Source organism: Perissodus microlepis, chromosome 22 (assembly GCF_051167445.1).
Source record: "Perissodus microlepis isolate ML-2025 ecotype Zambia chromosome 22, ASM5116744v1, whole genome shotgun sequence".
In the NCBI taxonomy this organism is placed as follows: Eukaryota; Metazoa; Chordata; class Actinopteri; order Cichliformes; family Cichlidae; genus Perissodus; species Perissodus microlepis.
Genome location: NC_140481.1, coordinates 13,273,493 through 13,298,041, shown reverse-complemented (window position 1 = coordinate 13,298,041; position 24,549 = coordinate 13,273,493). Strand labels below are relative to the sequence as shown.

The 24,549-nt window shown below is 43.0% G+C and overlaps 2 protein-coding genes across 4 annotated transcripts; one reads left to right on the top strand and one right to left on the bottom strand.

Annotated features, from left to right (window-relative positions):
* Positions 1-1,483: 1,483 nt before the first annotated feature.
* LOC146362665 (cyclic AMP-responsive element-binding protein 5-like) lies at positions 1,484-19,775 on the top strand. Of its 3 annotated transcripts, none has more exons than XM_084919797.1 (11): positions 1,484-1,573; positions 3,951-4,017; positions 4,344-4,437; positions 6,203-6,312; positions 7,614-7,870; positions 11,612-11,738; positions 12,002-12,073; positions 16,423-16,809; positions 16,896-17,171; positions 17,260-17,368; positions 18,877-19,775. In XM_084919797.1, exons 2-11 carry the CDS (start codon positions 3,964-3,966, stop codon positions 19,011-19,013), a joined length of 1,623 nt encoding a protein of 540 aa, XP_084775923.1. In that variant the 5' UTR covers positions 1,484-1,573; positions 3,951-3,963; the 3' UTR covers positions 19,014-19,775. The 3 variants fall into 3 exon arrangements, with proteins under 3 accessions (XP_084775923.1, XP_084775925.1, XP_084775924.1); XM_084919799.1 differs by having other exon boundaries at positions 1,506-1,569; XM_084919798.1 differs by lacking the exon at positions 1,484-1,573 and adding an exon at positions 1,584-2,085.
* Positions 19,776-21,133: 1,358 nt separating this feature from the next.
* tril (TLR4 interactor with leucine-rich repeats) lies at positions 21,134-24,549 on the bottom strand. The gene has a single exon (XM_084920021.1). The coding sequence runs from the start codon at positions 24,179-24,181 to the stop codon at positions 21,704-21,706; it is 2,478 nt and encodes an 825-aa protein (XP_084776147.1). The 5' UTR covers positions 24,182-24,549; the 3' UTR covers positions 21,134-21,703.

Below are 24,549 nucleotides of genomic sequence, written 5' to 3'. Positions count from 1 at the left end.
GATTTTAAATTAGACAGTCAAATTAGGGCTACTGTCAAGTCCAGTTTTTATCATTTAAGGCGCTTGGCAAAGATAAGACCTATTTTATCCAGGCCGCATCTTGAAATGGTAATCCATGCTTTTATTTCATCTCGTTTAGATTACTGTAATGCACTGTATTTTGGAGTCAGTCAACATCTTCTCTCTCGTCTGCAGCTGGTCCAAAATGCTGCTGCACGACTTTTAACCAGAACTCGTAAAAGAGAGCACATAACTCCCATCCTGGCTTCACTCCATTGGCTGCCTGTATATCTTAGAGTTCATTTTAAAATTCTCATGTTTGTTTTTAAATGTTTAAACGGTCTTGCCCCAACTTACCTCTCTGAGCTTCTTACTCACCCCCCAGGTCTCTCAGGTCAGCTGACAAGCTGCTCCTGGAGGTACCCAGGTCCAAGAGAAAGCTCAGAGGGGACAGGGCCTTCTCTATTGCTGCTCCTAATCTGTGGAACAATCTTTCCCAGCACATTAGAGAGGCCCCTTCACTGTCCACTTATAAAACACGTCTTAAAACCCATTTTTACTCCTTGGCTTATGACACAGTCTGGCCCTGATTTTATTGTTTTAAATGTCATTCTCATCATAATTTTTATACTATTTTATTATTGTTTTTGCTATTTGTGCTAATTTTATTATTTTAAATGTCATTTTAATAATCAGCTTATTTTTTATTTTTAAAATATTTTTTATTTATTTTTATATTATTTTATTTTATTTTTTTTTTTATTTCTTATTTTTTAACATGTTCAATGTATCATTTCTGGCATGTCAAGTGTACAGCACTTTGCGTTCAGCTGGGGGCTGATCTGAAAGTGCTATATAAATAAACTGCTTGCTTGAAAGTAGCTACTGTCTGGACCCTAACACTGACTTTCTAAATGGAAGACTAGTACTTTCTAAAAAGCCTCTCCATTATTATTATTATTATTATTATTATTATTATTATTATTGTTATTGTTATTATGTTGCTTTGGGTGATGACAGGATATACTTAACGTTTCGTTGAAATCACTTCAGGGTTTCAGCTTTATTTTCAAGCAAATAGTCTCATACCGTTGACTGTCTAAAGTTCTGAGAAGAAGAAAAAGACCCGGAGGCTCTCGCTCATTTGGACACGTAAACTCGATACAGACGCTGGAACGTCCCGTTTCAGACACACACCAAAAGTGGGGACAGGATAAAAAAAACAAAACAAAAAACAAACACTTAACTGGGTCTCATCCGCCCACCCGGTCTGCCCCGTGTCCCGTCACGTTGCCGTTGGTGTGTCTACCCGGTGGGTCTGTCACTGACTCCGGTCCAGCACCACGCTGCTGCTGTTGCTGCTGTTCCGTCCCGTCCCCCTCACCGTGTCGTAACCCCGCCCCTCTCAAGCCCTCTCTCCGTACGGGACCGCAATGATTTAGAAGTTCAGGAATCCCACGTGACGTCACCGGGAGGGTGATGTAATGCTTCTGTAAATAGAACGTATTGTAATCTCGCTCCAGTCCAACGTGGTTCCTCTCTGGAGCGCCGCTCGTCTACTCTCTACTTGTAGGTAAGTCTTTTACTTCCATTCACAAAACTTTCTAGCTCCGCGGCAACCGCTCTCCTGATACTGTGCCTTTATTATTTTTATTTTATTTTTATTTTTTATTTTGACGGTTTAAAAAGAAAAAGGAAAGAAAAGTTGACGGCGGAACTTTTTAGCGAGGTGTCCCGGTGAAGTCTCATCACCCAGCGGAAAGGTTGAGCGCTCCTGTCTATTTGGGGGGTGTGACAGCACTCTCTGTACAGCTGTGCCGGGCTTGTTTATGAGTTGAACAGGTTCCTTTACGGAGCGGTAGGAGGAAAAGACAACTCTCTCTCACACACACACACACACACACACACACACACACACACACAAACACACATATACACAAATACCGGTCATGTTCTTGAGACGCAGGCAGTGACCGTCCGGAGGACTTTTTGGTTAAGGACCGCGATTTAAATTGAGCAGAATGAGCTCCATGCCTACTGCTGTCATGATTCATCCATCAGATACGGGGGACTTGAAGAAGTGTAGTGAGTAACTAAACCTGGCACCTTTTTAAAAATTATTTATTTGATGCTTACATGTGATATTAAAAGTTGTGCGTGTTTTTCTGTGAGTCATAGTAACCGAGTGTAAGTGTAGAACAATGACAGTTAAAAAATGAGGCGGGAAAACTTTTTTTTTTTTTGTCAACGTAAATCCTGTCTTAAACTGACAGTATGTTGCCTGGTCTGTTGTTGAGTTCATCCGTTAAGGATGACGTCATTGCGCATTGAAGTGCCCGCTCTGACAGAAGGTTTTGCTGGAAATGTGCTGAGTCTGCTAATCTTGTACAAGAGCAGAAAGAGGGGGCCGAGGGGTTACAAACTGGATGCTGGGCTTTAAATTTTTACATTTGTCTGTAAAATGTGAGCTTATGAAACACTTCGAGTACAGCTGACTGTGGCACGCTGTTACATACTGCTGATACATAAAACTACTAATAAACCTGCTTTCTGTATTAGCTGAGAATCCAAACCTTAAATACTTTGATCAATCTCCGATCTTGCTGGAATTTTGGTGTTGTGATCACCTAGTTACTGGTTTATTTTCAAGCACACAAGCACACGCACACCTATGAAGTCACCTCTACTTGCCTGGGGTTGGAAAATGGGGGCTGAGGCAGGTTCAAACCTGTCACGAGTAGGCCTGAAGTACAGCCCTCCCTTCGCAGGCTCCCACCCTCATTCCTTCTCTCTTCCATTCATTGTGTCCTCCTCCTCCTGCTTTCCTCTCCCTCTCTTGATCACTGCCACTTGCCCTTTCCATTTTCCTCGCCATCAACCTAATGTCACTCTCCACCTCCCACCCGTCCTCTCACTCAAACACACATACACACACACACACACACACACACAGAGACACACTTTCTTTCCACTTCTTATGGATGCCTTTACTTTTGCCCTCTCTTTCCCAACTCGTCTCTTCAGCTCTCAGTCTTTCCCATAACATCAGTCTTCTCATTGCTCTCAGCTCACGCGTACACAAGGGGTGGGGGAGTGTACAACCTGTGAATATGCTTCTCATAACCACCATCTCCTCCCACAGCAACACTGGTAACATTTGTTGACCCTTGTCACCTGTTGTCACCTGGCTGAGGAATTGAAGACCTTCTTACTTTGTGCTTCAACAGCAGTCTTCAGATAATTCACAATTGCTCCACATCGGCGGCTTAATATCCTCGCAGCAGAGGCAACTGGGTCGGTTCCGGGTTGGCACTGCAAGCTGGTTTATTACTGTGACTCTCATCAGCATTTGTGTTGATAATTTTATCCCAGTGACTTGATGTAAGACATGGCGAGCACTTATCCTTTCATCACACCAGTATTATTAACTGATACCCCGATGAAAGCCTAATTGTAGCCTGAAACAATTGCACTACACTTAGTCCCCACTCCAAGTGAAAAGTAAAGCTCCCAATGCTGGAAGGCTTTGATGCCCTTCTTGTGTTTACATGTAATTACTAATGAGTAATGAAAGGCTGGAAAAAACACGGTTTGTACGCTATAGGGCTCGTCCTAATAAAAATGAATACCTGGTGTGTGCTCTCACAACACGAGACTGTTGTGCACCCCCCCCCACCCACCCCCCAACCCCGTCCGTTGGCACCAAAGGGATCATTTTCGTCAACTTAATATTGTGTCTCAGGAAGAAACATCCATCATCTGTGGCAACTATCTCATTACACACGGCTTCCACAATAAAGGCACGATAATAGGTGAACAGTATGTGAATTATCCGTGTAAATACAAAACATAAAACAGGGAACCTCAGGCTGCCTGCTGGGTGAGCTCATCTGAGCTGTGATCTGAGACTGCAGGTAAATAAATTCTTCTCACTTCTTCTGTTTGTGCAGGCTTGTGTATGACATGAATGACAAACAGGACAGGCCTTATATGTGCGGCGCCCCAGGCTGCTCTCAGGTCAGTAAAATGCTATGTACGTGTGGCATTACAAGGACTGTAATGGTTATTTTTAAATTTAAAAAAAAAACAAAAAACCCATGATGTCAGACTTAATTATCAATGAAATGAGTAACAATCAAGCTGTAGAATATAGGAGGAGTTGCTGATAAATACAAATGTTTCTGAAGTGATGAATAACCTAAAATACTTAACAGACTAAGAGCATCATGATGTCTTAGTCAGCTTAAGATGTAATCAGCTGCTTTAACTGAGAAAATCATCCCGCGTGTCACACAGCTGCACGCATCCCTTCACATCTCTCTTCCTGTGTTGGTGTGCTGCAGCGCTTCCAGTTAGAGGAACATCTGATCATCCACAGGCACAAGCATGAGATGACCCTCAAGTTCCCCTCCATAAAGACAGATGCAGCATTCACAGGTAAGGAAGAAAATGAGCTTCTCTGAGATTTCATCCTAGTCTCCCAGTGACCGCATCTCCTGGCTACACATGTCTGTGGTGAAACTTCCTCCTTTTCAAGATCAGTGCTTGATATATATATATTTTTTTAAAAAGATGACGATATCCTATACAGTATGAAATCAGATAACCCACCAAAGCAAGCTTCCTTCCCTCAGACAAACTGCAAATAGTCTTGTGTTGCAGCATGTACAGTATACTCCATCAGATTAGAGTCAAAACACAGATAACAGCACTTTGATTTAAAAACGTGGAGATTAGGTGCACCGGTCTCTGCACGGCCCATGTAAAACACAGTATTTCACTGCTTCTAGAGCTCATGGTTTTAATTTAGCACAATTTAGCCATCATTTAAATGTATATTAATCATTACTGTGCTCTGTATTTACAACACAAATATTCATGAGGAGTGAAAATAAAATTCCAAAATTATTTAATTGTTTCTAATTCAGTTCTATGCAACAGACTGATAATAGCAGCAAGACTGCTGAACCTTCTCCGATTGTTTTAAAAGCACTGATATTGTAAATTCATCCTCTTCCTATTTTTTTAAGGATGTTTTTTTCTACAAGAGGAAAGATAAGGATTCTTCCTGTTTCAAGATCTGCTAAGTCAGAGAAAATTTCATTAGCTTGTTTTGTGTGTCTGTGTGTAGATTCAGTGTCCGGTCATGTGTTTCAATGGCAAAAATAAGAATTTAGGAAAGGTTTGCTCTTAAAAAAAGTAAGCATCTAACAACAGTTGACAATTTCACTCAGACTATATCAAACACATTTGCAGTGATTTCCAGGGAAACAAATGCCCCATTAAGATTAGTCCCATTGTGAACGGCTGTAAAATGCTGATTCTGCATCTAAATTAACTTTGCAAGCCTCACATTTCTGTGTTATGCACTAACTGCTCAGGCTACAGTAGTAGTATTAGTATCTTTAACGTCAAAACAACCTCCAGACGATCATTTAAACACAGTTTTTAAATATTGTGCTTCCACATTAACATTTCTGTGAATACATACTGACCATGAGCAGGAAGCAGTGGCTTGGCTGCTTGTAGAAAATATGAGTAAGTACGAGCCCCAATGCCAAAACAAGAAGAATTTCCACCTCATCTTCAGCCCGGACTAAAGCAACATATGAGCGTAAGCTGGCTTTGGTGGTGGTGTAGGAATCAATGCAAAGCAGTACAACCAAAGTATTACCCCATCGCCAGTGGAAGCCGTGGTGCTGAGAAAAGTGTAGCCACACAAGAAAGGTGAAATCATAAAAGTCATGGAAGCCATGCTGCGATGTTTTGGCTTCATTTTTGTGACAATTTTGGAGGCGAACGTGGCTGTTGGTGTCAATGTTTTCCCCAAAGATTTGTCTGGATGTAAACAACGGCGCAAGATCTGGCCTCTGCAGACTCTCCCTCTGCACCTCCGTCCTGCAGCCTGTCACGCCTCCTGCAGGAACTCCCCTGTCAAAACAAAAACCCTCATGTGACCTCTGACCTCTATGTGTTTAGACGGCTCAGGGAGAGGCAGACTGATGTTATCAGACAGAGACGGAGAGCTCAGCTGAGAGGAGACTCGTTCCTCTTCTTCACATGACGACCTGCACCACTGTTAATTTAGAAAGCAAAAAAAGCTTAAACTACAGTCTGTTTTGGCAAGTGCTTCAAATTTTTTTAAAAAGCAAATCCGTTTTTTTTCCTCTCTTTTGTTTCCTTTTGGATGCAATGACTCTAGACCAGACTCCGACGCCGACACGATTTCTGCAGAACTGCGAAGAGGTTGGTCTCTTCAAGGAGATCGAGGAAGAATTTCTTCAAGCACAAGAGGAGGAAAACAAGAAGCAGGTAAGTCTGACAAGTTTTTTATTATCATATTATTTTATTTCACTTAAAATAAACCATCAGTTCTAGTCTGACGTTAGCTGGAAAGAAGCAGGGATTAAGACACGATGCAGATCCGTCCCCCGGTGCTGCTGAGAGGTTATGTTTTGAGTGACACTTGTTTGTGAGGGAGTCAGGCCCGGTCAGACAGCTGCAGATATCTGACCTGCTGCAGGAAAGACACACCGAGCGATCACATTCTACCCTGTAAATTAAACAGCTAGTCGTCACACTCAGAGACAACTAAACAAGTGCACACACTCTCATCGCTGTCACCACAGGCATTATAAGAGAGAAATGTGGCACTCAAAGCAATTAAATCAAAATATTTGGGACAATTTTGAAAGAGCATGTATAGAGAGTGGTAGTATGACTACCAGGGGGGAAAAAGCTTTTTAAAGCTTGATTTTGGAGGCAAAGACAGTTCAATTCATTGTTATTTATATGGCACCTAATCACAGCATCACTCACCTCAAGACTTTAATGTAAAGGCTCTACAATAATAGAGCAAAAAACCCCAAATCAGATGATCTCCAATGAGCAAGCACTTGGTGACAGTGGGAGGGAAAACACACACTTGGGAACCTCTAGCAGAACTAAGTTCAGAGGGGGGCAGATTGGGGGTGGCTAAGGGTGAGGGGAGGGAGACAGGACAAAAGACGTGCTGTGGAAGAGAGCCAGAGATTAATAATAACCAATGATTTAATGCACAGTGGTGTATAGACACGTAGTGACTGAAGAAACACTCAGTGCATCATGAGAGGGTCACCTGATCCAGCCCTAACTATATATTTTATCAAAAAGGAAAGTTTAAGCCTAATCTTAAACATAGGAGCTTGTTCCACGGAAGAGGGGCCTGAAAGCTGAAGGCTCTTCCTCCCATTCTACTTTCAAGTACCCTAGGAACCATAAGTAAACGAGCAGTCTGAGACCAAAGTGCTCTATTGGGATGATATGGTATTATGAGGTCTTTAAGATACGGTGGGGACTGATAGACAGAAACCTTTTAAGTGATTTGACACATTTGACAGGTGAGTGTATATAAGCAATATTAATCTCCCTGTGAACAATGAAATTAAAGTTAATATAGATAATGCTTAAAAAAAACTGCTCTGCCGCATCTCATGATGGCTGCCATGTGTCTGCGTTAGTGTCTAAAAGGACTTTGACTGGCACCGTAATCTCTGATCGTAAATGACTTCAATCATTTACTGCCCCACAAGTTTACAATGGTCTCAGCTGTCTTTTTTTTATTCTTTCCACAGTCGCTTTCTCATAATGGGCCCTCCTGTATGAGCCAGCACCAGCTCAAACCCCAACATCAGCTCCAGCACCCACCCCAGCCTCAGCACCCACATCCCCAACCACCGCTGCATCATCCCCAGACTCATGCACTGCATCATCCCCAGACACATGGCCCCATGATGGCCCCTAGCTGCAGCCTGGCCGCCCAGCAAGCCCTGTCCTCCTCCCAGTCTGGATCAGTCATCACCCAGGCTACCTCCACCCTAACACACTCCGAGTAAGTTCACACGCACACACACACATTTACCTACAGGCATCGAAACACATATATGTGTATCTTACATTTTCCCTACATCGCACACGCAAACACATTTCCTTTTCTCATTCTTTCTTTTTCCTCCTGTTATGGACGCATTATAAATCATTCCGCCGCTCACAAGCTGGCGTTTCCGCTGCATAATTCATCACTTCATTAACGAAGTGAGAGGAAGAAGCAGGAAAAAAAATTATACGTCAGTTTAGTGAGAGAATTAAGTAACTCCAAAAGTGATGAAGAACCACTGCATAAAAAGCCACTCCGTCCCTTAGACGCTACCCACCCCACCATGCAGCTACTGTCTCTGTTACATGTCTGCAAAGACTCAGAACCAGACCGGAGTCTCTCAGTGCCTGGGCAGCTTCCTTGGCTCCCTGGTTATCACCCAGTTCTACAGACAGATTAGAGGAGTTCCTGTCTTTCATCTAACCAGCTCCCTGCAGCTGCTCCCACTCCTCCTAAAAGGCCGGCTATGAATTTGTGAAACCTAGTAAACAGTCCGCCCTCACAAGTTCTCATAATACACACATACAGGGTTCATTATGTATTCTGCTCTTCATTATGCTGTATATTTACAGCATTCTGTTTGATAAGGAAAAAAAGGTGTTTTCAAGTACTTATTTAATTGTTTACTGACTAATATTACTTGCAACTTTAGGTAATACAAGTAATTTTCATCTCTAATTTCATAAAGAAAAACGAACTCATGCCTGCCACAGCAACATAAATAAATAACTTCACTTGTTTATAATAACGTGTATATCAGGTTACCTTAAAAATGAAACTTAAAAAAACTGAACATTAAACTGTTTACGTGTAACTTTTTATTTTAAAAAAATTCACATATGTCATTGTCTACCGCTTAAAATGTTTTTCAGCTAATACAAGAAATCTACCCTTTTCAGTCAGCTTTAATCGCTAACAGAAACAGTGTACCTCATATTCTGGGCAATAAGCACAACATGAAGCCTACAGCTTTATTGGGACTAAAGCATTTCACAGTTAGGCCAGTGGATTATCCAGATTAACTCTACGAATGTTTCTAGACAGAGAAAATGCTGTTGTTTGTTTTTTCAGTGTAAACTTTAATTGCTTTAACCTCTAAGCTGTGGTGCTTTAAAATAGGAAAAACTGGAATGAGAAAATGTTTGTATGTGACTTCATTTGAAAGGCATCAGCCTTTAGTTTCTAAACATTTGCCAGTTTAGAATGTGGAGGACCAAAACCTAACCCTAACCTTACCTGTAATCCTGTAATAATAATAATGATAATAATAATAAGCATTTTTGGGCCTGTTTGTCTTTATTCTTGTGCCATCAGTAATCCTACAGGTTTATTTTGTGACCTTAGAGGGAACCCTACAGTTAACTTAAATTTTCCACCAGCTTTGCTCAGAGTTAGGAACAGACAGTGCTTTTAATGCTTGAGCTGTGGAAGTGCCTTCTCCTTATTGTCAGGTCAGTTAAATCTGGTAAAACTTTGGTATAGACTAATATATAGCTTTTGGTCATAATCCCTGTTGGTTTCATTGGTCTTTTAATTAGTTTTGTTTCTTATATTGCTTCTTTTCCTGCTCTTTGTTTTCTTTCTAAGTGCTGCATAGATAAAGTTTACTCACACTTACTCTGTAGGCTGGCAACGACCTGACAAGAATAGCCCTTTACTGTCATTGTACATGTACAATGAAAACAGCCCACCTATAAATACACCTGTACGGGCCTAGGCGCACTCCCATATTTCTACAAGTTGGAACCATTTTACATTTGCTTGAGAAGATTTTGACTTTTATAGTTTTTCTTTTTTTAGTGTAACATTTTCTCTACCAGTCCTAGTTATTACAGCAATGTCATTTTTGCATTTATGACTATTTTAAGGCTTTATTCATTCACAGGAGAGCAGATGTATGATATTCTGAGATCAAACTGGAGACGTTGTGATTAAAAAAAGATTTTTTTGTGTGTTTTCTGGGGTTTAGTTATGCTAAATATAGTAAATAGCGATTCCTGCCCAAATGTCAATCTTACATAAAAGTGCCTCCATCATCTTGCCCACCGATGGTTTCTGCTTGCAACGCATACTGTAGACAAACAAAAGGCTGTCAAATCTGTTGTTGATTAGTTGAATCAAGGTGCCACAAGTGAGTCAGTGACATAATTAGCTCCAAACATCTGTCCAGGCTCAGACAGGACGTGACAGGACAGTGGGGAGCGAGCTGACAGTCATTTATGGCAGCATTAATCAGTGCCAGCTGAATCCAGACAGCATGTTAGTCAGTGAAACCCGCTAAGAGTTACTAAGTGAACTCTGGATCGGGCGTCTGGCTGTTTCCCCAAGTGTTTACCACCGGTTTCCATAGTGACCTGGTCTGAGTGTCTGGCTGCTGGCCTGGTAGAACTGTTGTGGTTATGTTAGGAAATGCTGTTTTGGTTTGTCTGCACTTTGTTGTATTCTAAAAGGGTCGCATAACCCCAGATTCGGTGATGACATCATTGATGATGACCTCAGCGTGGCCATGCAGGCCCACGCTGTCCGACTGGCAAAGAGCCAGAGGGGTTAGGTCAGCACATGGCACCCTGGGTCTCTGGATCCCCCCCGCTCTGATCTGCAGGCTTTGCGCCTCCTCTCGGGCTGTCATTTTTCTCCACGTCTTTCTTTTCTTTCCATTTTTTTAAAACTTCATCACTCTTTCTCTTGTCAGCGCTTCACCTCAAAACTCTGTTTACAGCTCTCTCCTGGCATACAATAACACATCAATGCTTTTTGATCACATTGGAGTGTTTAAGGGCTCTCAGAGACTCCTTGGTAACATTTGTTTCTAGTGGTTGGCGGCTTTGATTTGCCAACTTGCCAATGTTTTGACACATCTGCCTCTGAGACTTCTCCGCCATCCCAAAACAATGAGGCTCAGTGGAATTTAGGTTGTGCTACTCCCCATGTCAAAAAAGTTCAACAGCAACATCTTTGCCTGGAGAACTTAATATTCTGGACAATAAGCAGAACACCCTGTTTCGTAAGGTACTATTTCCTCCGTAGAAAGTAGTTCCAGTAAAATCTGTTAAATGTATGAAATACACAGGATGACTGAAATGCTGCTTCTAGAAAGACATACTCCTGCTTTACTTTAGGAAACTGTGCCAACTCGTTGCTCAGACAAAGGTGAGCCAGCCAGCTAAAATCACTTATCTTTTCCTTTTGAAAAAATACTTGAAGTAAGTAGTAGAAATCAAACATGAGCAGCCAAGTTACCCTCACCTGCAGTGGTAGCAGATCAGCTGATCTCAGTGCTAGCCTACATCATCAGCTGATGGCTCAGCCTATACCCTTGTAAACAGTGGGAGGGCTATTTTAGCTGCTGTAGCACATCTGCAAGCCACTTTGCAACCCACCTCTTCCCTAGCTCAGTGGCATATCTGTTGCCACTGATACCAGCTCTGTTTTGTGCGAAGGTCCTACACATTAAAGTGCAGGGAGGTCCCAGAACAGAGCCATTCTGCTGGCTTTATATGCATTTTTTGTTTGTAGATTTGGATACAGCTTCCCCTAAAAATAAGATGATATGACCATTCTCACATCTCACCTCCATCTGCCATTAAGACCCAGCTATAAATGTTTCAACTTGCACCTCTCTCTGAACCTGGTTTTATGAAACTTTGGCTGTGGACGGCTCTCTAGCATGACCCGTCTCTATCGCTCTCACCACAGGCCGGTTCCCGGGCCGCTGTCGTGCCTCCTTCACATGCAGAACAGACAGAGGCAGCCGCTGCCAGCCTCCTTACCTGGCACCCTGCCAGACCCCGCCATGCAAGGGGCATCTGCTCAGCACATGACTGTAAGTATGGAAGGGGATGGTGTTTGTCATGTTCAGACTCCCACACATTCAAACACGCATGCCTGATAATTTATAGATGCAGGTATAGTGGACCCATGACAGGAAAATTCACTTTTGTGGATAAATTAATCAAAATGTCAAAACTCCAGATGGATGTGACCTTTGGGGGAACTCTTCATACTTGAGGTTTATGTGGATACAAGCTGCTGCTTCCCTTTGTCACAGCTGAAAGATTCTTTTTGTGTCTACTGTTTCTTCTTCAGATGGAGAAGCAGATGTCTTGTGCAATGGGTATACCGGCTCCTGTACACAACCCCTCCTGTTCTTCACCCCAGGTAGGTGATCATCAGTCAGTCTGACTACTTTTCCCACTATTTCCATTATTGGAGCTAATAACATTATATATTAGCATTACACTAATAATGCATTACACCACAGCTGTTTATGAAGAGTGGATTTCTGCATGTTTTATCAACTCCCAGCATATTATATCTTATCCTAACATTTTGGTTGTCTGTGGTTCAGGAGGCAGAGTGAGGTTGAGTGAGGTAAGCTAACAATTGAAAGGTTGGAGGTTCAATCCCAGTCTGCACTTTGAATCCTTCTGTGGCAGGATTCTGAACCCTGCTGCACTCGCTGTGTTTTATTGTTAGACAAAGCACTTAGGTGTAAACTAAAGTGCTATATGAATGACTGATTGGGTGACTGAGGCTTATAGTAAGCTCAGTTAGAACAGAGATGTCCATTATATATACCCTTTACCATCATGCTCCAGCTCATAACACTGTGTACCATCATCACTCAGAACATCCGGTGTGTGTATTATAACTTATACTGATCTCATATTCTGATATCTTTATATTGATATGTATGTATTTGTATATATGTTTGTTTTATCTATATGCACCACTCAGAGAGTTGCTCCAAATTTGGTTGTACACCTGTAGAATGACAAATAGTCGCGTTCTATTCTAATCTATTCTATAAGTGGCTCAAAATGTGGGTGATTTTTCAATAAAGACAAATTCATAGTGTTATGTAACACTTAAAAAAAAGACACCCGGCCTCACCTTCTGCCTTTGCCATAGTCCTTTCTAATCAGGACAGACAGGAAATAGAATGTAACTCTACCCCCAAACACACACACACACACACATTGGACCACAGGAAGTCACAATCTACATGCTCCCCCGTGGCTTTCTCAGTTTTATTTCCCTCGCGTCAACAAGCGTGTGATCTTTTCGCTTGTAAATTTTACATCTCCTCTTTTCACCTGCATCTGGAATTAATAGTTAAAGATATTTTGCTATCAAAAGCAACTTCAAAAGTTAAAACTGTGAAATAGCCCCACACACACAAACACACACACAGGCATGGACGCAGGTTGTGGCTTCTTGTGGAGGAGCTCGCATACAGAGTGGCAACTGAAAAGTGGTTTCAGATTGCGGAGCCACTCAGGTGGCAAGTTCACTTCTGACCCTCTTTTCTTACACTCTCTCACACACACACACACACACACACATAAAAGGGTACCCGCTGACCCAACACATTCTTACCTTACCTTAGCTTTTATTACTGAAGCAACTCCTTACTTTAAACCTTAATCCTGATGCAGAATCTTAACCCTCAAACAACACTTTGACTTTTTGTCAGGTTTGTAACATTCACCAAGATGCAACACATTTGTTCCACAAATGTCCTCAGTGGACGCAAAGAGGTGGAGTGAGTCATCTACAAATTGGTTTGTCAGTGGTTCAGTCTGGGATACTTACCCCCCCCGGTGCACCTACTGGTGTGTGAGTGTATGTGTTATAGGTAATGTTCCTAAAGTACACAGAATAAAGTGCTGCATGAATGTGTGTGTGTGAACAGGTGAATGTGTCTTGTAGTATAAATCTAAGGAATTATATTGGTCCTCGGAAAGGTTTTTCTTTTTCGAAACAGGCCTCTGGTTCTTTAAAACATCAGAAAGTGTGTTAACATGCCTCTGTTGTACAGTAACGCTACACTCAGCTCAAGTGGAAAAGTAAACATTTGACAAGTGGATCAGTGTTTCATGTACAGTTTTGTGTCTTCATTCACCGATCCCTTCAGACAGAAATATCAACGTGGTGTGTCATCCAAGCCAAGGAGACCCATGATGTAATCGCCGGCCTCAGTGTCAGGGTGTTTCTATCTAGTAAACACAACTGAAGGACTCGTGTCCCGCTCTGTTTAGTGTGTGTGTGTGGCTGTGCGTGTGTGTATGACTGGCAGCCTGGCTGGCTGGTAAAGCTGGCACAGACAGCTCAATGACCTCATCCTTGGCACCAGTTAAATGTGCTCTCTTTTTACTTCACTGAATGGTGAAGAGAGAGAGAGAGCGAGAGAGAGAAAAATCTGCTTCTTCTCTTAAAGAAATATTGTGTAACAGGGAGCAGATAACAGTATTGCCAGGGAGGGACTGGAATGGGGGGGGGGGGTGATGTCATGCTCCAAACATGACCTCTCCCTCTCTTGCTTTTCTCTGCTGAGTGTTGGAGAAAGGTGAGATGAGGTTTAATTTAGCTCGTACAGTCTGTTTAGTCAGATGATACACGGGAATGATAAAGTGTGAAGGTATCAAGCTGCAGACGGCAGCATTTATTGGAACACGTTATCCCTCTCATCAACAGTTGTTGAGGAGAAGTGGCGAGGATGGAAAAGAAGGAGGGTTTGACCCACAGATATTGTTTGCATCGAGGTGCAGTACCTCGGGATGCGGCTTGAAGTGGCCCGTTGCTTCAAAGATAACCTGCTGTTACTAATTTAGCAGGCGTTAAGGATAAACCATAGACTGAACACTATGACTCAAGTCTTTTGACTGTAGCCACATTTTTTTTTTAGTTTGGAGTCTGAAGTTACCATATTTGGGGAAAGAAAGTTGAGTTCTTAGAAGGCTGTATCCATACACTGTATGGGTGAACTGCACAGCCACAGATGGCCGCTAATTAGTAATTTTCTTGCTATGATATATAAAATGAAATGTAGGAATTTCAGGCCAGTAGTGGAAAGAAAAACAGCTGTCTCACTTGACCTTTGTAAACATTTTCCATTTGAGTTTATAGACTCAGTTTATGCGCCATACAGATAATAAAAAAATGAGGTCTGCTTCATAAATCTTGATCATACTATGGTTCAAAAGACCACATTGGCTATTGAGCTGACAATCACAAGTCAGTAGCCAATAGTCAGACCCGCCCCTCTCTTTCACGTCTATTCTTCACAAGCAAAACACCGTCGCCAGCTTGAGGCTTCAAAGCGGGACCTCAAAGCAGTGCGTGACGTCAGGGCAACTACGTCCATCTTTTATACTGTCTGTGGTTCTTATCTACCTCAGATATTATGATGTCATCATATTGCCTAGCAGCTACACATCCAAAGGGCTAAAATTATCAACTTGTAGTGTTTATGCACTGATAACACCTGATAAAAGCATCGTATCATTTAAATTTCACAGGAGCATTATTATTTTTTTCCATGCACTAGTACTAATAAAATACCAAAAGAAACCTCACGCAACAAAGTGGAAACAGTCACTTGTTGAATTGCTCGTTTGTGCCATAAGCCACGCAACAATTGATAATTCCATTAAAAATGCTCAGTCCAGAGGTCCAGTTCAATGACTGGCCAAAACTGGCCACTGTCAAACTTTAAAAGTGTAATTAGAAGAATGACAAAGAAATGAAACTGCAATACAATTTCTATTAGGGGAGTATTCACAGAGACCAAAACCATTCTTTCAGAAGAGTTTAATCTTGCTTTTTAATGCTGTTGGGCGTTTTAACATAGTCATCTTTCCTTTTTGACAAAGCATATAGTCAAGGCTGGATCAGGTCACCCTGAATCCTCCTTTAGTTTCACTGCAATAGCTCTAGGCTGCTGGGGACTTCCCAAGTGTTTCTTCTTCATCGTTCCTATGTGTTTTCACACACTCTGCATTGAATTATTGAGCTATTATTCATCTCTGGTTCTCCTCCAAAGTGTGGTTTTGTCCTGTCTTCCTCCCCTTGCCCCCAACTGGTCACGGTAGATGGCCGCTCCTCCCCGAGTCTGTTTCTGCTGGAGGTTTCTTCCTGTTAAAAGGGAGTTTTTCATTCTCACTGTCACCGAAGTGCTTGCTCATAGGTCATCTGATTGTTGGGGTTTTCTCTGTTTTCTTTGAATTATTCTAGGGTTTTTAACTTACATTATAAATCACCTTGAGGCAACTGTTGTTGGGATTTGGTGCTATATAAATACAGTTGAACTGAATTGAACAGTTGTCCATTGGGATTGTCTCACTGTGCAAGCCAGCCTCATGTGGTCATTTGAGGAACTGCAGTTTTACAGCCTTTCCGTGTGGTTATAGGGCTTCTGAGCATTCTGTAACATATTGACCATGTAAGGGGTAAATAAATATCTTTATAATCCAACATGCAAAAGAAAAAGAAAGTCTTCCTCAGTTGAATTCATGTTAATTGTTTGTATTTTCTTAATCTAGTTGCTAGTATATACTTATTATCCTCTGAACACAGTTCTACAGGCTGATATCAGAGTGGATAGTGGTTAGATCACTTCAGATTTCTAAATCATTGCACATAGAAGTGATAATAATTTAACTTTTTAATAGCATCACATGATTAATTAACTTGTTCTTTTTTGTTTATTATCTATTTCTGCTCAGAGATCCAAGCAGACATTGGGCCACCATTATCAACAGCACCACCCAGGAATGATCACCATCAATAACAATGTGCCACCCATGGGCCACATGATAGAGATGATGCCACAGCGTCACCAGACACCTCCACTACAACAACAACAACCACAACAGCAGCAGCAGCACCACCATCATCATCATCCTCAGCCTCATCACTCACAGCTTCCACCTGTGCCTCTTACCTACCAACAGCGGTGCCATGCTCCCCACCCACAGCATCTTGGAAGCACCCAGAGCCACCAGCTGCACCAGGCAGGGAATTTACCACCTCACGCTCAGGCTCACCAATCACCGCCTTCACACTTACACCCAGGCTCACCGCCTGCACCTCCACTGTCTGCTCCTGCGCAGGTATAATGCTTTATATTTAACGATGGCTGGGTTTTTTGTGCATTCAAGCACAGTTACTTGAAAAAGTTGTTGTTTTTGTTTTGCAGTTATCACCAGTTGCACAGCAGATGCAGCCTTCCCAGCCATCTCACACTCATGCAGTGCAGGCAGGCGGTAGCTGCAGCGGAGGTGGTGGAGGAGGTGTAGGAGGAGGCGGAAACCGTCGAAGGAGGACAGTAGAGCAGGACCCCGACGAGCGAAGGCAGAAGTTTCTGGAACGTAACCGGGCCGCAGCCACCCGCTGCCGACAGAAGAGGAAGCTGTGGGTGTCATCGCTGGAGAAGAAAGCTGAAGAGCTGACGCACACGAACCTTCAGCTACAGGTGGGATGTGCTCTGCGCACAAGACACACTTACATCAACACAGCCTACACTTCGAGAGTGCTTACCATTTCACTGTGTTTGCCTCCAGAACGAGGTGACGTCACTGAAGTCGGAGGTGGGTCAGCTGAAGCAGATTCTGCTCACCCACAAGGACTGTCCTGTCACTGCTCGGCAGAGGGAGGCACAGGGGTACCCCAGTGAGTAAAACCCCCCTTCCCTGCAACCCTGTGTAGAATTCTCACCAGCTTTTCCAGATGCCTGACACCAGTCATCTCCATCCACTGCTGAGGGTGTAATTCACACATTAAACCTTGTGTACCCACAATTACACATGCACTCGCTATTACACAGGGGGTTCTTAAACTTCTCGAGGCCAAGAACCCCTAAGAGGGGAGAAAATGTCCTAAGAAACCCCTCATATTTTCTGATTTAAATGCAGCTATTCCTGCTGACTTAATATAGATAATAATTAAAGCTACTTGCTAGCCCGCATGTTAAAAAGACAAGAAGCCGAACAGCTGGAATGGTTAATTACACCCTGAGAAAAGTGTGTGATAGCTGATGATAGACTGACGTGATGTGTCACAATCACATCTGATGGCGAGCTTCTGTCAGCCCAAAGATAACACAGGCAGGAGTAAATGTCCCCATCTGTAAATATGCACTTTTTATTATAAAATTATTTTTTTGCAAATTATTTGCCCTTTGACTTTTGGATGCAGACACCTGGTGCTCCCACTTTGAGAACCTCTGCTCTACACACCGAGGACCTTAAAGTGGACCTATTATGCTTTCTCCTATTTTCTGTCATATATACGCACTGTTATTAAAACTGGTACCAGTTTTTTATGTATGCAAAGAATTTGTTTTTTCCTCATGGACATGGATCTGTATGATGTCAAAAGAGGGGATATCCTTATGTGGTTATGTCAGGTATGCAGCCATGGCTGTGAGCACAGAAGCCCCACCCAACCTGCTTTTCAAATCTTCTGTTCTGGGCACAACAGTTGTTTCAGAAAGCTGACTAAAAAGGGGAGGGAGATGAAGGGACAAACAGGAATTATCATGCAAAATGAGCATAATAGGTCCACTTTAAACTGTGTCTTAAAGTGCTAAACAAACAGCACAAAAGAGTAAAGTAACTCTTGCTTTAAACCCCGCTGTGTCCAAAAAAATTAGCAATGCACTTTTGAAGAGATCAGGGGGAAAAAGCACTGCACTCTTGATTTAATTTAAAGGAATATCAAGTTTGTCATTCTGTTTTAATGAACCACACCGCAATGGTATTTGAGATAACTTGTAGTACCATGCTACTAGCATTGTTTTGCCTTGCATGAAGCTAGCAGGGAACAAGTTGCCTTACTTGCACTCCACAGGCGGCTTCAAGTTTATGTCAAACAGTGACTGAAACTGACCTGTAATGAAAGATATTTAAAAAGTGAAACGCTGTGGCCTAAGCAGACAAAGACGTATGTGTCAAGAGTTTCACAGAACAAAGAGAGATGCAATATTGGCACATTTCATATTCATATATTTCTACTGTTCTTTATACATGTATGTACAGTATTCAGTTGTTAAAATAAAGGAGCTATTTTCATTTAATCTCAAATGCCGTGGCTTTTTATTTGATGCCTACAATCTCCAACACCAAAAAGCAGAGAGTCAGCACTTTATAAGTGACTTTGACAGCTGTCTCTATGTCCAGCTGCAGGGGTGAGCCCAGGAAGAAGTCCCACCCCTGCAGGTCCTGGGTTTGATCTGCAAGCCATCCAACATAACAGCATCTCCACTTCCTCAACGTCTGGAGGCGATTCAGGCCACGACCTCCAGCCCGGACACTAGCCTGCAACGTATAGGTGAAATCCCAAACTGGATTGGATGAATTTATAAATCCACGTGAACGCTTGAGGTATTTTTCAACACGATCAGCAGATTTTCTGTGAGAAGATCAGAAACACTTACTGAGAGAGAGAGAGATCTGTCGCTTCATTTCTCTAAACAGGTGCATAAAATGCCCTTTCTGAAAGCCTTGTTAAAACTGTGATGGCATCTGGATCCTGTGTTTATTCAGATAATGTCTGTTTTCTTTTGACATGAGCCTAACGTTGCCTCCTACTCGCTATGCACACACACAGTCATGACACATCTTTTTAGTATCATTCTCTGGCATATCTTGCACTAATTCAGAAAAAGAGACTATAACTTTTTTTTGTTTGTTTTAATTGGGCAGCTCCAAGTGCACCTTTTCCATTTTTGAGCAGAGGCAGCTTACCTTAAATAACACAACAAAGTTTTTGTTGTTTTGGGTGTTTTTTCTACAGGTAATTCAAATTATAAGATAAATATTTTATCCTAAAATTTCCCATTTCATTGATTTGTTAATATTAGTTAATTAAACCTGCAACTGTGTTGGAAAGCCACTGAAAACAGTATTTTCTTTAAGGCACTTTTTTGTGACTGCCCTGAGTCACTGAGTAATTATAAACTACACTTCATGTCTCAGTCCCTGCTAGTTTAATTTAATTTACACAGAAGTTACACTTTTTGTACTGTAAAGACGCTGACAATCGCTGTAAACCTAATGCAAAAATTAAAAAAAATATTATTCTGGTATCTTTTTGTGAATCATTGAAATGTGTTTTTACAACGTCAGATCTGTCAGATTCATATTTGTTTGCGTTTAATTTTGGTCAGCTGGTGGCTGTGAGCAGTGAGACTGTGGTTCTGTACTTGCAGTGCGGTCTATCCTGCCATCTAGTGACTGTTTTTATTAGTGAGAGCAAAAATAAGAGTAGTCATCAAAGTGTGACCAGGATTGTTTCTGTCTCGTCTCATACGCAGACAGAAAGACTTAAGATGAACTTTCTGCATGTTCTTCCTGTGGAGATGTGAAGGTCAGCCCTGTGATGGCCTGGCTACCTGTGCAGGGTGTACCACCTCAAAGTCTGCTGAGATCCTGGATAACTGGACAACTACTAACAAAAGTGTCCCAGACTTCAAAGGATAGCTCTCCCAAAATGTAACCTATTGTTAACCAGTTTTTGAAAATATCAGCCACAGACATGACTGGCTTCTCTTGAAAATAGTAAAAGTAAGCAATACTTTTCTTGTGATACTTAAAGTCTCCCCAAAATGTATTTTACTAAACTCTTTTGAGGATTTATGACCTAGTTACTCAAATATATCCACAAGCTTCGCTGTGGGGTCGTTATGCATGCATCTATTCATGACTAGAGGCGCAATGTCCACCCTCATACGCTAACTCCAAGGTTATTATAGTTAACTGAAACTAAACTAAAAAATAAATATTATTTAAAAAAAAAACCCTTGAGTTGACTAAAATAAAAATAGAAACTGGCATTTTGAAAGAAATTAAAGCTAAGTGAAATGATTTTGTGAACTTGGAAACTAACTGAAATAAGATAATAATATAAAGGAAAGAATACTAGTTTCAGTATCTTAAAAAAATGGTTTATTACAACTTGCCTGATGAGGCATTCATGGACATGTTTGAGACTCTGGATGTCTGCAACACTGTGAGTCAGCTGCTTTCAAGAAGTTATGCGTTATTATTGTAATATCTGTACTGATTTTCCCAAATCTTGTGTCTAAACATATGCCCGCCATATTCGCTTCCATTATATTCAATGGAAGGAACCTACATGGACTAAAACACAAATAAACAAACAACCAAAAATATGACAGACAGGCAAGTCGAAAAATATGCAGTTTTGATTTTGGCGTGAACTGTCCCTTTAAGGTCAGCTGTCACAAACCAAGAAGCTTTAATGTCTAACATCTTGACTGTCTGATGCTATGAAAAGTTTGTGTGCAGACAATTGTCAATATAAGTGTGTGTGTGTATGATTTGTACTGAATGTAGGAGGCACTCCACCCTGTAGACTCAAACAAAGGGACTGCCTAACTATTGCCAGACCTCATCTTGACACGCACACAGCTCATTCACTCATTTCTTTAATGTTCTGTTGCTGCTCTCGTCCTCAGTCTTATATACAGTCTGGGTTTTAGTACCCGCAGATACAATAACACATGCACTCAAATGACAAATCAGTCACATTGTTGGGGATTTTTACTTTGTCATGTAATGCAAAATGATACAAAGTTCCTTATAAAAGTATAAAACACGGTAGATGTGGTACAAAACAGGAGATTTTTCTGCCACCCAGCAGCCATCGTTACACACTGTACAAATATGAGACAATATGATGTCTGCAAACTGAATATTAGCACCGTAGTTGAAATCAGTGGTACATCATTCACGTACACAAAAAAAACAAAAAAAACAAAAAGAAAAACAACGCATGTAGACTCACAGAAGCAAGAAAATTAAAGAGGAAGGGTCCAAACTGGGAAAGGGGAAGTCAGAGGGAATGGACTTCCTCTGGTGTCTCATGAGCTCAGCTGAGAGGAGTTTGTGTTAAAAAGGCAAAATCACAGATGGAAACATGAAGCAATTCCCATTTTTTTCAGTGTCAACATTTTTTTAAAGCTAATTTGGAGTTTTAATGGTTCTAGTCAGAGAATCTCTGCATTTCGCTGTCTCTGCGAACACTGCTGCTGTCCAGAAAGCGGTCGCAAGGGAACTCGATGAGATCCCCCTCCTCTAGCGGTGCGAGCCGTGCTGGCCGGCTGCTTTGGTAGCTGGTGAAGTCGGTGGAGACGGACGCCGTGGCCATTGCGGTGCGAAACGGTCGCCTGGTGGAGTACATGTGGCGCACGTGCACAGCTGATTTCCTCCTCTGCAACTTTCTCCTCAGACTTCTCCCGAGCCACACCCCGCCGATGACCAGCAGCAGCACGGCATTCCCGGCGAGCATCGCCACCGTCACCAGCTGGAGGTCAGAGGTCAGCGTAGCTCCACGGCCATTTGCCTCAGATAGGGTGACCAGCCCCGCGCAGTGGTCGCGTGGTGCGACCTGACACACGGAACCTCCGACCACTCCCTCCACGCAGACCATGTAGGTCACATCTGAGCTGAGCTCTCGGAGGGTCACGGAGCGAGCCGTGCCGTGGGCGTAAACGTAGCGGGGGAAACGATCCTGGGTGCCAAACCTGTCAAACAGAACCCGGTAGTGGACTTCATCAAGGCCTGGCCCGGGCCCTGGTGTGTAGCGGTGATGATCCCTGGTGGTCCAGTACACAGTGACGGTATTAGATGTGACGTGATCCACGGACACATTAGTGATGAAATGGCGGTTGAAAACACAAGGGTCTGTAATGACAGGTAGGGTGTCATCCTGATCCGACCTAAGGAAATCTAACTGCTCTCCTGATTGAACAGACACAGTGGTGGTTAGCCCGATGCTTGCTTGGCTCATTGTGGCTGATGGACTGGGTTTGAAAATAACTTTTGACCTCGTTCTCCCCTTAACGCGTTTCCCAGCTGCCTCTGCAGCAGGCCGTAGCTTCTTCTTTGGTTTCCTTCTGTCCAGGAAAGAAGAAGGTTCTGCTACCTCTGGACCTCCTTGGTCTCCTTGGATCCCCACCTCTTCCTGTCCCTCTTTTTTCCTCTGCTCTCCATTTTTCCATACCATGACTCCACCCCTGTTCACCGGTCTTAAACGTCCTGTTTCTTCCACTTCCCCTCTCTTTCTCACACCTTTCTGAGCTTCTTCATCTGTCCTCTCTCCGCCCTCTGGCAACCGAGAATCTCTTTCTCCTCTCTCAGTGCTCCCCAGCTTCACTAGTACTGCCCCTGCCCTGCTCTCCTCAGGCCTAGCTTGACTTGTACACAAGTGAGTCCAGTTCCCAAGGGGCTGCAGCTGGGAGCTGTTCACATAGTCCAGATATTTCCCCCTCAGAGTTGCTGGGTAATGACATTGCACAAACACAGTCAGCAGTTTGCCCTGAGAGTGTGCAGCAGCAATCCATTCTCTCAGTTGCTCCAGGCGACAGTCACATGTCCAGTTGTTGCCTTGGAGATCCAAGTCGTAAAGTGCGCTGTTAAGGGTAAACATGTCCCCAGACAGACTGGTGAGAAAGTTGTCCTTCAGCTTCAACACTCTTAGGTGTTTAAGTCTCGAAAAAGCCAGAGAGTCCACGCTGGATATCCGGTTGCGGCTGAAGTCCAGCTCCTCGACACGCTCCAGGGGGTCGAGGAGGACGGCAGGAATTTCCACCAGTTCGTTGCCGTCAATCAGAAGCTCGGTGAGGCTCGACAGGCCCCTCAAAGCACCACTGTCCATTTGGGAGATTTTATTGTTGCTGAGGGAAAGCTTGGACAGTTTTTTCAGGTTTTGGAAGACATGATTGCCAATATGACGAATTTCATTCTCAGACAGCAGCAACGTCGTCAAAGCTTTGAGATGAGAGAAAGTGAGGACATTGCGCACGGCTGATTGCTTGTTGTGGGCCAGGTTTAAAAAGCGTAGGCTGGTCAGTTTAGAGAAAGCGTTTCTGTGAATTTGCTGCAGTTTGTTGGATTCCAGATGAAGATAATGTAGATTGATCAAACTCTTAAAAACAGAGTCCTGCAGAACTTCTAGAGAGTTGCCATCCAGGCGCAATTTAATAAGATTATCCAGGTTGGAAAACAGTCCTGGTGTGATTTTCTTAATTGCATTGTTGTTTCCATAGAGAATAGTCAATTTCTTTAGGGGCTGCAAACTTCCCGCGGGTATAGCTGTTAAAAGATTATGTCCCAAGTACAGCTCTTCCAACTTGGGAAGTTTCTCAAATGCTTTTGGGTGAATAACTCTTATTTGATTGTACTGCAGATTTAACCGTTCGAGGTTACTGTACCGTGTGAAGTCAAAGGCGGAGATGTTAGAGATGAAGTTGCCCCCAAGGCTGAAAATCTGCACTTCCTCGGGCATCTGCGCAGTGGGTATGGGCACAGTGCGCAATCCGCGATTGGTGCACATGAGATGCTGTGAATGCTGACAGTCGCAGCGGTTTGGGCAAAAGCCCGTCGCCAGCGAGGAGGACAGAAACCCATTAAGCGACAGCAGGAAAAAGCACATCCCCACCAGGAAACTGCTGGTATCCATTCCCACGGCGCGGCCGGCACAGCCCGGATCTGAAGCGGCATTCGCTTTGTGTGTTTCAGGTGCAGTCGCCCCTCTCCTCTGTCACGCTGGACTCTTCCATATTTCACTTGTTGCTCTGTAAAGTGTACATTTCAACCGCGCAGCGCCATCGCTGAGCAGCATCATCTATGGAACGCGTGAACTTGCCCAATGCGCTCTGATGCTGTCCGAGGGAACAGCCACCTCCCCAAGTAAAGCCTACATCCCCCCAAGTGGTCATCTGCTGCGAATTACAGAGTTCAGACGCTGAGCATGATCGCACACTCACACACTCAAACTCACTGAAAGTCCCTCCCCCGCAACTCTGCGACCCCGCCAAAACCAGATGT